At 30.2% G+C, this 16,374-nt stretch overlaps 2 protein-coding genes across 2 annotated transcripts; both read left to right on the top strand.

Annotated features, from left to right (window-relative positions):
- Window positions 1–267: 267 nt before the first annotated feature.
- Window positions 268–5,480, top strand: LOC111883208 (secretory carrier-associated membrane protein 1). The gene is made up of 13 exons (XM_052766855.1): window positions 268–570; window positions 1,373–1,438; window positions 1,872–1,973; window positions 2,079–2,141; window positions 2,317–2,350; window positions 2,428–2,550; window positions 3,485–3,547; window positions 3,632–3,725; window positions 4,154–4,199; window positions 4,286–4,353; window positions 4,885–4,933; window positions 5,051–5,116; window positions 5,239–5,480. The coding sequence occupies exons 1-13, from the start codon at window positions 514–516 to the stop codon at window positions 5,323–5,325; spliced, it is 918 nt and encodes a 305-aa protein (XP_052622815.1). The 5' UTR covers window positions 268–513; the 3' UTR covers window positions 5,326–5,480.
- Window positions 5,481–8,010: 2,530 nt separating this feature from the next.
- Window positions 8,011–8,472, top strand: LOC111883209 (uncharacterized). Its single transcript, XM_023879552.2, has one exon. It carries the CDS (start codon window positions 8,158–8,160, stop codon window positions 8,362–8,364), a length of 207 nt encoding a protein of 68 aa, XP_023735320.1. The 5' UTR covers window positions 8,011–8,157; the 3' UTR covers window positions 8,365–8,472.
- The last annotated feature ends 7,902 nt before the right edge of the window (window positions 8,473–16,374 follow it).

The following is a 16,374-nucleotide window of genomic DNA, read 5'->3' as shown; positions in this document are numbered from 1 at the left end:
GTATTTATTATACATTTATTACACTTAAATATTATATGGAATTTTATAAAATGAAAAAAACCATAAAATAACATGTGGATATTATTTAATCCACAAATTTGTAATGTGACAAATTTTTTTTATTATGTTTAATCTTTTCTAAAGAAATTTATAAGATATGAGAAAAACATTTTACATATAAACTTCATGCAACATCTATGATTACAAAAAAAAGCTATTTATAACTTTAATAAATTAATATTCATAACTTTAACAAATCCGATCACCAAACAGCTTGGGGTGAATTTGGGCTAACAGTGAAATCCCAAGTAATAGTTATCATCCCACTGTAAACCTCCCCCGCCAAAACCTTTTGCTGTTCTCATATTCTTCTATACGCAAACGAAGAATCCAGATCGATATTCGATACCCTATAAGATTCAAACACCCCATATTCTTCAACTATTTCTTCAGCCTCAAAATTCCCAGATCTACACACATTCAATTCTAGTATTTTCTACTTGTTTCCGTCTGATGGGTAGTCGTTACGATCCCAATCCGTTCGAGGAAGAAGAACTCAACCCATTTGCGGTAATGTCCATACATCTATCTATCTATCTCTTTTATCTAATTTATCAGCAATTGGGCGTTTTTGTGTTTGCTTTTCTTCTTCTGCTTCTTCTGGATGATGTGAGAATTCGAAGTGTATCATGATGGGTTTATGGATTCTTTGTTCAATTGCTGTCAGATCTGTGTCATTAAATATGTTAATCCTGTCTTCGCGGTTTTGACTTGAGATTGAGGATATTCGATTGTCGGTGTTCTTCATCTGAATCGTTACTTAGATTTTTCAATGCGAAATTGCCAATTGTCTCGTTGGATTTGCTTTTCTGTTACAATGCAGTACCCTTGATGATCGATTTTGTTAAAGTTATGATCAAATTGATCATTTGACCCCTAAATCATCAAATAATTAAGAGGAGAGGGTTACCCAAACACTATAGTCAGATAATCGCATTCTAGATGCACATTGAAAACCCCCTAATTTATAGCTATAGTTCATTAGAAAGTTAATTATATCACTCATAACAGGGATACCTATTTCAATCATGGTAATGCGAACTTTTCTTCTTGATTCTTAATAAATGATAGCTCCATCTTTCTCCCTTAACATACCAAATCGATCTATTGTTTTTCACGTTTAAGCTTATGTACATTGGGTTCATTTGATAGTTTGTATTCATTTCAATCCATTAAATTATGTAATTTATGAACTACTATATCAAACATGTAGTTCAAGGATTTGATACAACTGATGTGTTCATTAATGTAGTAAACCTGCTTCTGATTATGACATTTAATGTATCTTTTTGTTTTTATATAATTCTTTCAGAATCAAAGCCCTCAAGGGAGTGCATCTGCTCAATCAAATTATGCTGGAGGTGCATTTTATATGCCAGTAAGATTCTTAACTCATTTTTAATTTGAATTTAGTAAAAAAAAAGATGGAATTCGATAATAATAAAATAAAATAAACATCATTTATCAAAGATAACACAATAAAGTATAATGTTCTAGTAAGAAAAAATTAGGAACTACTATTTCTTAATAAAGAAAACCAATAAAGTACAATCTTATAATAGAAAGAAATGAAAGTACATTGATTATATTTCTCAATAGGAAATTTTTAAATGTTTGTTGTTTGCTTTTTTTTTTTATACATTCACTTATTTATTGTTATTATTTTGATCTTTTATCATATGGAATATGAAGCTGTGGGAAAGTTTCCTGATACCTTATTTTCATTAAACATAACAGTATTTACTTTTTTTTCTTTTTTTTCAATTATGTATTTATTAATTTTTTTTTTATATTAATAATGAAATTATTAGGCTGCTGGAAGTGTTCCACCTGCAACCTCAAGACTATCACCACTTCCACCAGAGCCAGCTGGCTATGATCGTGGGGCCACCATTAATATCCCTCTTGATCAGGTAAGATTTATTTATTTATTTATTATTATTTTTTTAATTGATTGTAATATAAATGTATAAAATAAGAGTATTTTGATTTTTTTATTTTACTTTTGGTGGATGCAGGATTTCAGAAGTAAGGAGAAGGAACTAAAAGCTAAAGAGGCTGAACTGAAAAGGAGAGAACAGGTGCTTGTTTTTAAATCCTTTTGAGAATTCATATCTATTATTATAATTTATATATTAGCTAATAAGATTATATCTGGTTATTTATTATTATTTTTTTTTGGGTAAATACAGATTACAGAGTCATTGTACTTTTAAAAGTTTTATGTTGTGTTTACATTTATTTGTCTTGATGCAGGAATTAAAGAGGAAGGAGGATGCTATTGCACGAAGTAATATTTTTAATTTATAAAGATCTTTTTTTTATTTTGTTTATTTCTGTAATTTTGTAGCATAATATGTTTTGCAGCTGGAATTGTTCTTGAGGAAAAAAACTGGCCTCCATTTTTGCCTATTATTCATCATGACATTCCAAATGAAATTCCTGTTCATCTACAAAAAATACAGTATGTTGCATTCTCAACTTTTCTAGGTATGTATTCTTTCTTCAAGTATTTTTTATTTTATTTTATTAAGCAATATGTTTAGACACAAGGGTAAAATGGTCATTTGCTGATGCTCTCATTCATACATACAGACACTTTTATCCATTCAGGACTTAATATATAATAATTATAATAATAAAGAATATGATCTTTACTTGAGTGCTGTTTGGATAAATGGAAGGAAAAAAAATAAAGGGTTAATCTTGTAAAAAAACCTTATATTTTGTGTTTTTTTTCGGATTAAACCTTGACTTTATTTTTTTTCCTGAAAAAGACTTTGTATGTTTTTATTTTTTCCGATCTGGCTCTTTTAGTCATTTTTTTTTCCAAAAAAGTTGTAAAATGTGAGGGTTTTTTTTGAGAAAAACTAAAAAAGTTGAGGGTTTATTTGGAAGCATTAGAAGGTTGAGGGTTTTTTTTCGGAAACAACTACAATGTTGAGGGATTTTTTGGAAAAATTTGAAAAATATAAGGTCTTTTTCAGGCAAAAAATAAAATTGAGGTTTAATCTGGAAAAAAAACAAAATATAAGGACTTTTATGAGATTAACCCTTTTAAAAAAAACTTGTAAAATTTGAGGGTTTTTTCAGAAAAAATTAAAAAAGTTGAGGTTTTTTTGAGCAACAGTTAAAAGGTTAAGGGTTTTTTCAGAAAAAAAGACAAAGTTGAGGGTTTTTTCCAAAAAAATGAAAAAATACAGGGTCTTTTTCAGGAAAAAAAATAAAGTTAAGGTTTAATCCGAAAAACAAAAAACAAAATATAACGTCTTTTATGAGATCAACCCAAAAAGAATAAATAAGGGACAAATTTGTAAAAGTCATGTCTTCATTAAGATTATTATTTAGATGAAGTAAATTGAAGGAGGCATGACATGACATGAGACTTTGAATATTTAATGATTTTGAAAAATACTTTGAACAGGTATTGTGCTGTGCCTAGTATGGAATCTTGTAGCAGTGACCATGGCCTGGATTAAAGGGGAAGGTTAGTTTAGTAATTTCACATCTTTTCATTTTGTTTATTGCTATAAATAAATTGCTACTATTACAACATTTCCTTTTTTTACAGGTCCAACAATTTGGTTTCTTGCTATTATCTATTTAATAGCAGGAGTTCCTGGGGCTTATGTCATGTGGTATCGTCCTTTATATCGTGCTACAAGGTATAAATAATAAACCTTATGCTGTGAAATTACTAAACTAACCCTCAGATCATTGAGGAGATTTTGGAAGCCCTGTTTAAGTGTTGCCTGAATAAAAGAGGTTTAAACAACATTCGTGAGAGAGCCAGGAAACATAATGTTTTAACTTTTTACATATTTGCCCTCATTTACTTGAGTGGTTGGCACTTTTTAGTGAGGAGGGCATTTACGTCTTTTTCACACATGATCCACCATTTTTGGGACAAAAATTGCAATTTTTATCTCATTCACATCAGTTTTAGTCTTCACCAAAAAGGCAAATGTTGAATTTATCTTTTTGGGATATATATATATATATATATATATATATATATATATATATATATATATATATATATATATATATATATATATATATATATATATAAAATTTTCTTTTTCTTATACAGAACTGATAGTGCTCTAAAGTTTGGATGGTTTTTCTTGGCTTACATGGTAAACCTTCTTTCTCAAAATAATTTTTGCAGTTTTGAAAATATTCATGCATAATTAATATATTTAAATTATTTTTTTTAATGCAGTTTCACATTGCTTTTTGTGTATTTGCTGCTGTTGCCCCTCCTATTATTTTCAAGGGAAAATCTCTCACGTAAGTTCCATGCTTTCTCACTAAAGATATAGCAACCTACTTTTTATTTTTTTTAATTAAAACATTTTTCTTTTCTTCCTTTATATTACAACACTAGGTGTGAGACCCGTATGTTATACGGGTTCGATAAAACAAAAAATTAAATATGAAAGTTTAAACAAAAATTTATTTAAATATAAAATTTTAGATTTGAAATTTAAAATTTAAAATTTGAATTTAAAAGGAAACATAAACATATTAAATATTATATGAGTAGTAATATTATAATTTATTGGTTATTTTGAATTAAGGTAATTATTAATTGAGGTGTAAATATGATGTGTTAATTAAGAAAAGATAAAAAATAAGAAATGACAAATGGAAAAAACATTTAATCAAAAATACCAAAAAATGACATGTGTCCAAGTTAATGAGAGAGTGACATGTGGCAAAATTATTTTCATTTATTATGTAGGATTATACTTTCAACAATTCCTTATTAATGAATTTTTCATTAAGCTCTTAATTATGTTTTTACTTTTTACATTACAGTGGAATTTTACCAGCTCTCGATGTGTTAACTTCTAATGCTTTTGTCGGGGTAAGTTTTCAACAACACTTTTTATATTCATTTTAAAAAATGATTAAAAAAAAATTAGAATCAGTTAATATAATTTTACATTTATTTTAATAACCCATTTTCTTGTTTTACTTGCAGATCTTTTACTTGATTGGATTTGCATTCTTTGCTCTTGAATCAGTGATGAGCATTTGGGTGATTCAGGTCCTATAAAATATAAATTTTTTCTTTTATTGTTAAAAACAAGAAATACCAACCAACTTTTTATTATTATTTTTTTACTTTTATTTCGTTGTTTTCACATGATGTTTGATCTGGATGTGCAGCAAGTTTACATGTATTTCCGGGGCAGTGGGAAAGCCGCAGAGATGAAACGCGAGGCAGCAAAATCAACTATGATGTCAGCATTCTGACACTGTTAACAGGCTTTTACAGCTAACAGCTAGTTTTTTTTTATTAAATATATTTTTTGCACAATTGGGATAACAAATGCTTATATAATTGTATGTTTGAGTGTCATGGAACTCATAGGAAAATGAGTAATGCAATGTGTCTTTTTTAATTTTAATTTTATTTTTTTTATATTTTATATTTCTACTTTAACTTAATCTGGTTAGTAATATATGATTGTTTTTTTCCGACTTATACATAAAAAACTATATAACCTTATAGGAAATGAAACCTAAATTTGTGAGTTATAAAAACTTAATAAAATGCATATCTGATTTATGTCTTACATGATGAACTGATGATGAGCAGTGTGGACCAACTTAGTCTGTTGGATTGCTAAAAGGATAATTTTTTTAATAGAATAAATCAATTATTTTCAATGTACCAAAAAAAAACCTATTTTTTTTGCATTTTAATGTAAAAGTTGTTACAACTGCTATAGTAAGTTTACAAGTTACCTCTTATTTAGCCAAAAATTTTTAACATATTTGTCCCTAAGTTTTAGTTTTTGTTATGAATTTGGTTACAGTTTATTTCACATATTTGCCTCATTTAAGGCAAATTAGTTGGTTGAATTATCTCTTCCATAGTTAATACTTAATAGTATCAGTTGTACCCGAAAATATCTGAATTATATGAAAATATATTTTGATCATTTTGGAAAACCAAAAAGTCAACTTTTGATACTGAAGACATGAGAATATTTTATTAAACTGTGCAATTTAATATTAAATTATATTTATCACTAAAGATTTTTAGAAACAGGTGTTGGTTTTTTATTGGAGGAGGGGTTATGAGGCTGAGAGAATGGAGTGGTGAAGCAGCCGAATTGGCCCATACTGCCTTTCCATTATTACAGAGGAACATAAATTGGTGAAGTAAATGCTAAAATCATACACCCATGCTTCTGCCACGTGTATGCTCATGATCGGTTGACTTTTCATATCCGAAACAGATGGAAATTAAGTTGTAAATCGGTCATATTTATGACAAACCATACCTTCAAAAGTCAACTTCTTAGAGTTAGTGTTCAAACTTCAAAGCGTTTAGTCAAATTTTGAGTTTATCAAGTTTGATTTTACTAGAAAAATAGTTTGTTTTTATGAAATTATGAAAAAAAAAACTATAATTTGGCAATAATAAACTCATTTTTTTTTTGTTAGTTATTAAAATACAGTATCAAATATGATTACAAAACACAATATTAAAATAGTAGCATCATTTTTAGACAATATGATAGAAAATATCATGAGTATTTTAATAACCCTGAAATAACTTTTAATTTATTTGACTCACGTTGACTTAAAAACTTTTATTTTTTTTGTCCTAAAGTAGGTTTATATATATATATATATATATATATATATATATATATATATATATATAGAGAGAGAGAGAGAGAGAGAGAGAGAGAGAGAGAGAGAGAGAGGAACACATCAAAAAACTAGCAAGATGCTACAACAAAAAATTACAAGAAACAATGAAGTAAAGATGAACAATACCATTGAGGCCAATCTAAAACATTGAAATTAAACCTATGTTTGATCCAATTAAAAACCAAAGATTGAATGTCATCCGCATCTTTAAAGAACTCAATGTAGAGTTCGTGAAAATAACTTCATTTCTAGCTCTCCAAACAAGCCACAACGCCGAGTACATAAAAGAGCATCTAAAAAACAACACCTTGTTTGACACAGGAGCTTTAAGAACCATAAAAAAATCCAACACATTTTCAGGAATCAACAACAATAATGAGGACCGCACAACAAATTCTATATCATCTTAGCATAATCACAACCAAATAATAGATGATCCACTTATTAGAAATGACACCTTGACAAAGCAACCGAAATAGAATTTCATTCGGTGGTCTAAAAACAAATATGACACAAAAAAGAAAACTCAAATAGAATCTCAGTCTAAATCTATGCATTTATCATTTTAGTAAACATTACAAGGTATTTCATAAACTGATTTTATCTAGATGTAAAAATATCAACCCATTCATTTATAAATATTGATTTAGATTATCCCTAACGAGTAAAACCAGTTAAAAACACATCATGATCATGATTCTTTATTACTCACTCCGTCTCAAAATTATTGTCCACATTTGACTTTTGAAGTCTTTCAATGTCAACATTAACCATAAATAACTTTATTTGTGTTATATAATTTTTGATGAAACTTATAACAATGAAAATACATTTAAAAAACAATCTATTCATATATATTGTATAAAAAATTATATAACAAAAAGTAAATTATTTAAGGTCAAAGTTGAACAAAAGAGACTTAAAAAATCAAACGTGGAAAATAATTTTGGGACGGAGGGAGTATTTACTACTCATATACACCTCATAAGTTATATATATATATATATATATATATATATATATATATATATATATATATATATATATATATATATAATGTTGTTTATAAGTTAATTATATAAAAAAAGTTTATCATTGCAAAAAAAAAAAAAAAAAAAAATAGAGTAAAGAAGTAACAATATTTTGGGTTTTTGTGACCTAACCATGCGTTATACGCTGTGCTTAAAATATTGCACCAATAGAATTACGAAGGCGCCCACATATTTATATTTGTCGACCTCTGATCCCTGTCTATATATACCCAACAGCGCAAGCAATCTTCTTCACCACATATTCAACTCTCAACTACTTCCAAAATCCTTCCATCTCTCCACTGTCACCGGCGTCGGAAGCCTAACTCTCGACATTTCACCGGAGATCCATTCAAATTAGTAAAAAAAAAGGAGAAATCGAAACGAAATGGTGTGCTTCTGCTTTTTGGTGGATCAAACTCGGCAAGTGAGGCGCTGCAAGCCTGCGGCGGGGCTTTGTTCAAGGTGCGGCGGCGGAGCTAGTGTCGCAGATATGAAGACCGCCACCAGGTTCTGCTATGTTCCGTTCTACTGGAAATCGTGGAAAGCTATTATGTGTACTTTTTGTGGCGCCATTCTTAAAACTTACCAGTGATTTGTTCGATTAGGGCTAGAATTTACTGAAGAAATCGGTTATTTGTTGAGATCGAAGCTTCTTTATCTAATCTCTCTAGAAGTTTATAAAACTTATTTGTTGAAATTATTCTTTTCTTCACTGTTTAGAATCGTATTCGGCATTGATGACTTCTAAATAAGTTTTTTTTTTTGTTTGGCTGTTAGAATGGTGGTGTTTGTTGTTTATGAATCATTCGATATCCAATATAAGATTAAAATGAAGTTTGTTAAATTTAAAATAATGATCGGTAATTTTTAAAAACATAGTATTGAAAAATTAAGATATTGATTCTTCTTCCCAACAATTAATCTGTACCTTTATAATGTGCAATATATAAATTTTAAAATAATAAAAATAAAAATAATTTGGGTTATGGACTCAAAAATTCAAATAATGTGGGTATGCTCTTGATCCCACACAAAAAATAATTCTTAAAATAATAATAATAATAATAAAAATTGTCATTCTTAAAACAATAATAATAATAATAATAATAATAATAATAATAATAATAATAATAATAATAATAGAGTTTAAGGTTTGACTCTTTATTTTCATATGGATAGAGTATATAGTCTAAAAGATATTGTGGCCTTGACTTGATACCTTCTTGCTATACACAACATATAATTAAAAAACAAGGTTTGTATACAATATAATTGAAATTGAAGTTTTGACTGAAATAATCATATATATATATATATATATATATATATATATATATATATATATATATATATATATATATATATATATATATATATATATATATATATATATATATATATATATATATATTGATTTAGCCGTTTAACATGTAATAATGTTAAATTAGACCATGTACTTGTTGCTTATATATATATATATATATATATATATATATATATATATATATATATATATGATTTAGCCGTTTAACATGTAATAATGTTAAATTAGACCATGTACTTGTTGCTTATTATCAGCTAAAGATTTACAACAATAGAAATGAAAAAGAAAATTGAGGATTTTTATGTTTGTTTTTTCTAAGAAGAGCTCTTTGATCTCTTTTGGCCGAATCGTATAGAATGCACATAAATTTTCTCATACAGACTTTTTGTTTTTTAGAACACCAAAGACCTAAAAAGATATGTGCCTCATCTTCTTAGAGCGGAAATGAATTTATGTCTTTTCAAATATGCAAACACATTCCTAGTAAAATAAAAAAGGAAAAAAAATTCATATCTTTACAAACTTTAAATATTATTTTTATGTCCTTGAAAAAAAAAATTAAAACTACATATACGTCCGGAAAAAAACTATAAAATTCAAATTTTTATCCAAACTAATATTTTAATTAGGGTTAAACCAATTTAATATTAAAAACAAATCTAAAATTTAAAATTCCATATGATATTACTAAAATATCATTCTCAAATTAAAAATTGTGATTAAACCAATTTAATTATAATTAGAACCAATTTATTCTTTAAATGATTCAAGCCTTCAAATGTCATTTTTTTTTTAATTTTCGACGAATATATATTCAAAATGTAAATACATCTTAATAAAGAGACAAAATTCATAAAACTATGTTATTAATATAAATATTAATGTAAAATAAGTCTAGGAAAAGGGGAATTCTTGTGTTGCCAATGTCAGTTTAAATTGCTTGATGTTATTAATTTCATTAATCAAACAACCACATAATAATATGTTATTCCTTCCTGAGGTTCACTTTGGAGAAAGTCAAAGAGGTGGTTTGGTCGTGTGCTAGTGATCGGGGTCAAGGTCTAAGATGGCTTTACTTTCCGGTTTATCAAGTGCATTATGAGAGCTATTAAAAACTGATGTTTGGAATTTTATCGACAAATTTTGTGATAATTATTTCATTAATTCTGAATGCAACTCATCTTTTATTACCCTGGTGGCTAAATTCCGCCCCGAAAAAAGGGGTGAGTTTTATATAGAGGCCAAACAGGGACGGATTCCATCGGTAAAGGCATTACAAAGGAGAAACATCCCAATCTGTTCCATAATCTGTGATTGGTGCAGGAACAATGAGGAGACGGTCAACCACATCCTCACATCTTGTTCATTGGCGAGAGATACTATAAATATGGTGTTTAATTGGTGTGACCTTCCCGCCAAACAGTTTACAGAAGTAAATGAAGTGCTAGCCTTCACTCGGAATTGGGGGCATTGCCCTAAAAAGAAAGAGTTGTTGTCTTGTGTTGTATATGGAACATTATAGAGTCTTTTGAAGGATAGAAATGATCGAATATTCAGAGGTGTGATTTCGGAACCGGCTAAGATTGTGGACATTATTAAAGCTACGGTTTTCACGTGAAGAAAATATAGGAAGAATAGAGGTACTGAAGATGATTGGGTTAAGTGGTGTTTTTCGCTCTTATGTTGTTCTTAATTTTTGTATGCTTTTATGTATTGTGTACTTTTGGCCCTAGCACCTTGCTAGCGTCCATATTTTAATATATTTGCCGGTTCCAAAAAAAATCTTTTATTACCTTGATCCCGAAAAAAGATAGTCTTACATTTTTTAAAGATTATAGACCAATTAGCTTATTATGAGTGTAGTACAAAATTATTGCAAAACTATTAGCTAATCGATTGATAAAGGGATCGGATAGTGTTGTTAGCATGAAACAATCTGCTTTTTTTAAAAGGTGGCCAAATTTTGGATGTCCCTCTTGTAGTAAATGAAGTGATAGATTGGTATAATTGAAAAAAGAAAAAATTGATGATCTTTAACGTGGATTTAGAAAAGGTGTATGATTCGGTTACATGGGATGGGAGTATCTTTTGAAAATTTTGAAGTTTGTGGGTTTGGATAAAAAATGGGTTGGATGGATTAATGCTTGCTTGTCTTCTTCCTGAGCGTATTTTATTGAATATAATCCTTATCAAGATGAGCTTGTGGGGAAAATGTATTGACATTCCTTCGTTGTTATACACGTCTTGTGATTAAAAAAAACACAAATCATGTGTTTCGGTTTTACGAGGTGGCAGCTCAAATATGGTTATAAATTGAAAAATGGCTTGATATTCCATTTCCTCGTTTGATTAGTATGGCTGGAGCTCTTGTCTTGGGTTGACACAGTTAGCACGAGCGCTATGAAAACACTACAAAAAAAAAAAAAAAAGCCATTTAGTGGTACACATTTTTAGTGGCATTTATCTTTTGTGCCACTAATTTTGCTTTTCAATGTAACTTTGCATGTGCCATAAAAAAGAGAACTAGTTTTAATGATGTCCTTTTATATAGAATTAAGTGGAACAAAACAAATATATATATATATATATATATATATATATATATATATATATATATATATATATATATATATATTTATTTATAGAGTGAGGCTTAGAATTAAGGATAGGATAAAAAAAATATATGTGCCATTAAAACTTAAAAAATGAGGCCTAGAATTAACCATGGGATAAAAATATAATGTGTCATTAAAACCTAAAAAAGCATCTTATCTTATTGTAAATGAAAAATATATTCACTTTTTAAATGATGCGTGTAAAGTACTTTAGAATACAACTAATGTGCCATTAATTTAGACCTAACTTTCATTTTTATTTGTGGCTCGTTTTCCCCTTCTCTTGTGCATCTAGTAAAAATTTCAGCTTGGCTTCCCCTTTCCCTCCAGAATCAGGTGAAATTTTTAGTTTCCCTCCATTAAAAGTTGAAATCGACCGCCAGGGAAATTCCCCATCCCTTTACTGAAAATTCCTGCTGTGAAATTATAGTTTTGAATGGTTATAGTCGTGATTTCCTCATCCTTCAAACAATTTCAACAAAACCAACCTTACTGGCAAACGTTAGGTTAAGTTTCACCTTCACTCGGGTTCACTAGCACCTTTTAAAATTCGACCGATCTCTGCTTCCTACTAACGATTCGATTACAGGTATCACCATCAATCTCTGGTCCAAGCCTACTGGGTCAATTGGTTCCTTGTTGCAACTACGATTTTTCTTTGCTACATTTTCCTCCATAGGAGTTAGCTACTTCAGCAGGTATTCATTCTATTTTCTTTGTTGGTTTTTTTAGTGCTGTCATTTCTGTTTCCTAATTGTGAGACCTAATTACTCATACTCATGCCTGATAAAAAGTTTGAGAAGCATCTTATACTAATACCATTTTTTTTTATAGTTAATCTTCTGTTGTTTCTCACTATAAGTCATGGACAGATCTTGGATGTATCTTGCACCAAGATCAAGTCAAACTTTTGTTAATGGTGTGCTAAACTTCTTGAATTTTGCATTTGAGAGAACAAGTGTCAATGGAGGGATGATAAAGTGTCCATGTACAAACTGTATAAACATGGAATATCAGAATAGACAAATTGTTCTAGATCACCTCATATGTTCAGGGTTCTGTCCAAACTACTTGAAATGGGTATATCATGGGGAGGACACAACAGTTGCATCAACAAGCACAACCCATAACAAAGAAGAAAGCATATTTCACCATGAAATGCATGAAATGTTGAATGATATTTTTGAGATGGAAGGTGGAAGGGGAGAGGAAATACATGAGAATGCCTTAAATAATAGTCAAGAGATGGGAAATGGGAGAAATAAATTCGATGACCTTATGAAGGAGGCTGAAGAGAAAGTGTATCCGAATTGCAAATACAACAAATTATCAGGTGTGGTGTATTTGTACCATTTAAAGTGTCTTGGTGGTTGGAGTAACAAATATTTCTCTATGTTGTTAGAGTTTTTAAAGGAGTTGTTACCTGAAAGAAATGTGTTACCTAAATCAACACATCAAGTAAAAATAATAATGGCTAACTTGGGATTAGGATATGAAAAAATTCATTCATGTCCTAATGGTTGCATGTTGTTTTGGGATGACAAGGAGAAAGATGAAGTTTGTTCTTTTTGTGGGTCTTCTAGGTGGGAAGTTCATGAAGCTAATCCAGAACAAGAAGTGAGTCCTCCCAAGAAAAAGGCATAAAAAATATTGCGGTGGTTTCCTCTAAAGCCTAGACTTCAGAGATTGTTTATGTCATCAAAGACAGCTAATTTTATGAAGTGGCATCATGTGGATCGTGTAAAAGATGGAAAGTTGTGACACCCAGCAGATGCATTAAATTGGAAAGATTTTGATCAAAAGTTTCCAGAATTTGCTCGTGATCCCCGTAATGTTTGCCTAGCTTTGTCGAGTGATGGTTTCAACCCGTTTAGGACAATGAATGTGGCACACAGTATTTGGCCAATTTTTCTTATTCCATACAACTTGCCTCCATGGTTGGTTATGAAGCAACCAAATTTCATTCTTTCTTTAATCATTCCGGGTCCAAAAAGTCCTGGAAACAAAATAGACGTGTATATGCAACCTCTGATTAAAGAGTTGAAGGAGTTATGGGAGGATGAAGTTAATACATTTGATGCATCAACGAAACAACACTTCCAGTTTAAGGCTGCTCTTATTTCTACCATATCAGACCACTTACAATGTAATTATCAATACAGATTTGGTACTGAAGATAACTGTCAATGCAACTATTAATGTGATTATTCCAAGTATACTGAGTAGTTTGTAACTTGCTATCCTCTTACCTAACAGGCAAAGATTTGCCTCCGTGGAAAGGATGATTCATTCGGATCGACATGAGAGTCCAACTACATTGCATTGCCAGAATCCATGTTGTATATTTGAAAGAGGTTGACCTCCTTGCTTCTCTCACGGTACAATCCTCTTCCCGCGGAGCCCCTTTTCTCCTCTGTCCACAGAGACAAAATGTAGGACTGTTGGCATAAAGATACCAATTATTGTTCCAAAGACTCTACCCCTTTTAGTAATTTCAAAAACCTCGGGAACAAATATGTACGGAATAGAAAGATTCCAACCCCCCAAGTAAAGAACTGTTACAAATAATGAAGAAACTAGTAGATTTAAATATGAAGCAACGTAAAATAAACCAAATTTTATACCGGAATATTCGGTTTGATAACCTGCTACTAATTCTTCTTCTGCTTCTGGTAAGATTTTCCAGGTTATGCCAATTTGTCTGGATGGAGCACTAAAGGAGAACTTGCATGTCCTATATGTGGTTTTGATACTGATTCCAAATGGCTAACCAATGGAAGAAAGTGGTGTTATATGTGTCATAGGAGGTGGCTTCCAGTTGACTATCGTTGGCGTTTAGACACTAGATCATTTCTTGGACGCCACAAATTAAGAGTCGCTCCAGTTCCTTCTTCTGGAAAGGAGATTCTACAAAAACTAGAAAATACAGAATTTCTTGTTGACAATGTTAATGGCGGTCCATGGAAAAAGAAAAGTATTTTTTTTATGTTGCAATATTGGGAACATTTGCTTTTACGTCACAATCTTGATCCGATGCACATTGAAAAAAATGTGCAAGACAACATAGTGGGGACAGTATTAGGACAAGAAAAAGTCCAAAGATAACTATAAAACAAGGCTTGACTTACAAGAATTAGGTATGAGAAAGGAATTACATCCAAAGAAACGACCTAGAAGTAATGTTACTTTCATACCAAAAGCCTGCTATCAGATGTCCCGGGCTGAAAAGACTGAATTTTTAAAATGTCTCAAGTCAATCAAACCACCTGATGAGTTTTCATGCAATATCTCTCGATGTGTTCATTTAAATGAGCGCAAACTAATTGGGATGAAAAGTTATGATTGTCACGTGTTGATGCAAGAGTATTTGTCGATTGCATTACGTGGAACTTTACCGGACCATGTAAGCTCGGTCATAATTGAATTATGCGATTTTTTTAGGATCATTTGCTACAAGGATTTATTTGATGATGATCTAAATTTTATTGAGGATAAAGTTTCTCTCACTCTATGCAAATTAGAGAAAATATTTCCGCCTTCCTTCTTTACTGTAATGGTACACTTGGTAATCCATTTAACCAGAGAGGTGAGGCTTGGAGGTCCTGTTGCATTTCGTTGGATGTACCCTATTGAAAGGTACGTAACATTTCTATAGAGTTTATTTATTGTTTTCAACAATTTAAAACTTATAAATAATCAGTGACTTGTAACTATGGCACTACAGGTACCTTTGTAAACTTAAGTCATACGTTCATAATAGAGCTTGTCTGGAAGGATCAATTGCTGATGGTTATATAGCTGAAGAAAGTATAACTTTTTGCTCCAGATATATATCGAAAGTAGAAACCGTCTTCAGTAGACCAGTTAGGAATGATGATGAGGGTCAACAAAATGACATTGAAGAATCCAACAATCTTTGCCCCGGTCGTGCTATAGGGCATAAATTGCATTCGGGACTATCTTTTCACAAAAGAAGGAGGAGATCTTCAAATTCAGTCATTGATGAGAAGTCTCTTTCTCAAGCTCATCGTTATGTACTATTCAATGTCGAGTCGGTTTCACCTTTTCGAGAGTAAGACAATACATGATTTTTATGTTATTAAAAACTCTTTCTATTCATTCATCTTTCACACAAAAATATTAATATGGGTTTTCTTTTAAGGGAACACAAACGGATAGTCAAGGGACAAAACCGTTCTCGTCGGCTACCAGATTATGAAATCGACAAGATTCATGCCCAACAGTTTAGTGATTGGTTCAAGAGAAGGGTAATTTGAAAAAATGTTGAATATTTTATAATTTTTCATTTAGGATATTAGTTTTAAGACTATTAACAACTATGTTGTAGGTTGCACGTATGGAAGAACAAGGTGATGAAGTAACTGAAGACCTAATGATTTTAACTAATCAAAGCTAATATGTTAATGATTTTAACTAATCAAAGCTAATATCTTAACTGTCCATAATGACATTTAAATTGAGAATATGGTTTTTGTAGCAAAAATTATGTGCCACTAAATGTGGTATAGATTTTAAATAACAATAGTTTTTACCGGCACAAAACTTGTGCCACAAAATCTTTTTTGTATATTGTGGCAAAAAAAAAGTGCCACTAAAACCTTAAAGGTTTGTAGTGACAAATCAAAAAGTGCCACTAAAAGGC

Source organism: Lactuca sativa, chromosome 8 (assembly GCF_002870075.4).
Source record: "Lactuca sativa cultivar Salinas chromosome 8, Lsat_Salinas_v11, whole genome shotgun sequence".
NCBI classification, from domain to species: Eukaryota; Viridiplantae; Streptophyta; class Magnoliopsida; order Asterales; family Asteraceae; genus Lactuca; species Lactuca sativa.
This window is presented reverse-complemented; position numbering and strand designations above follow the sequence as displayed.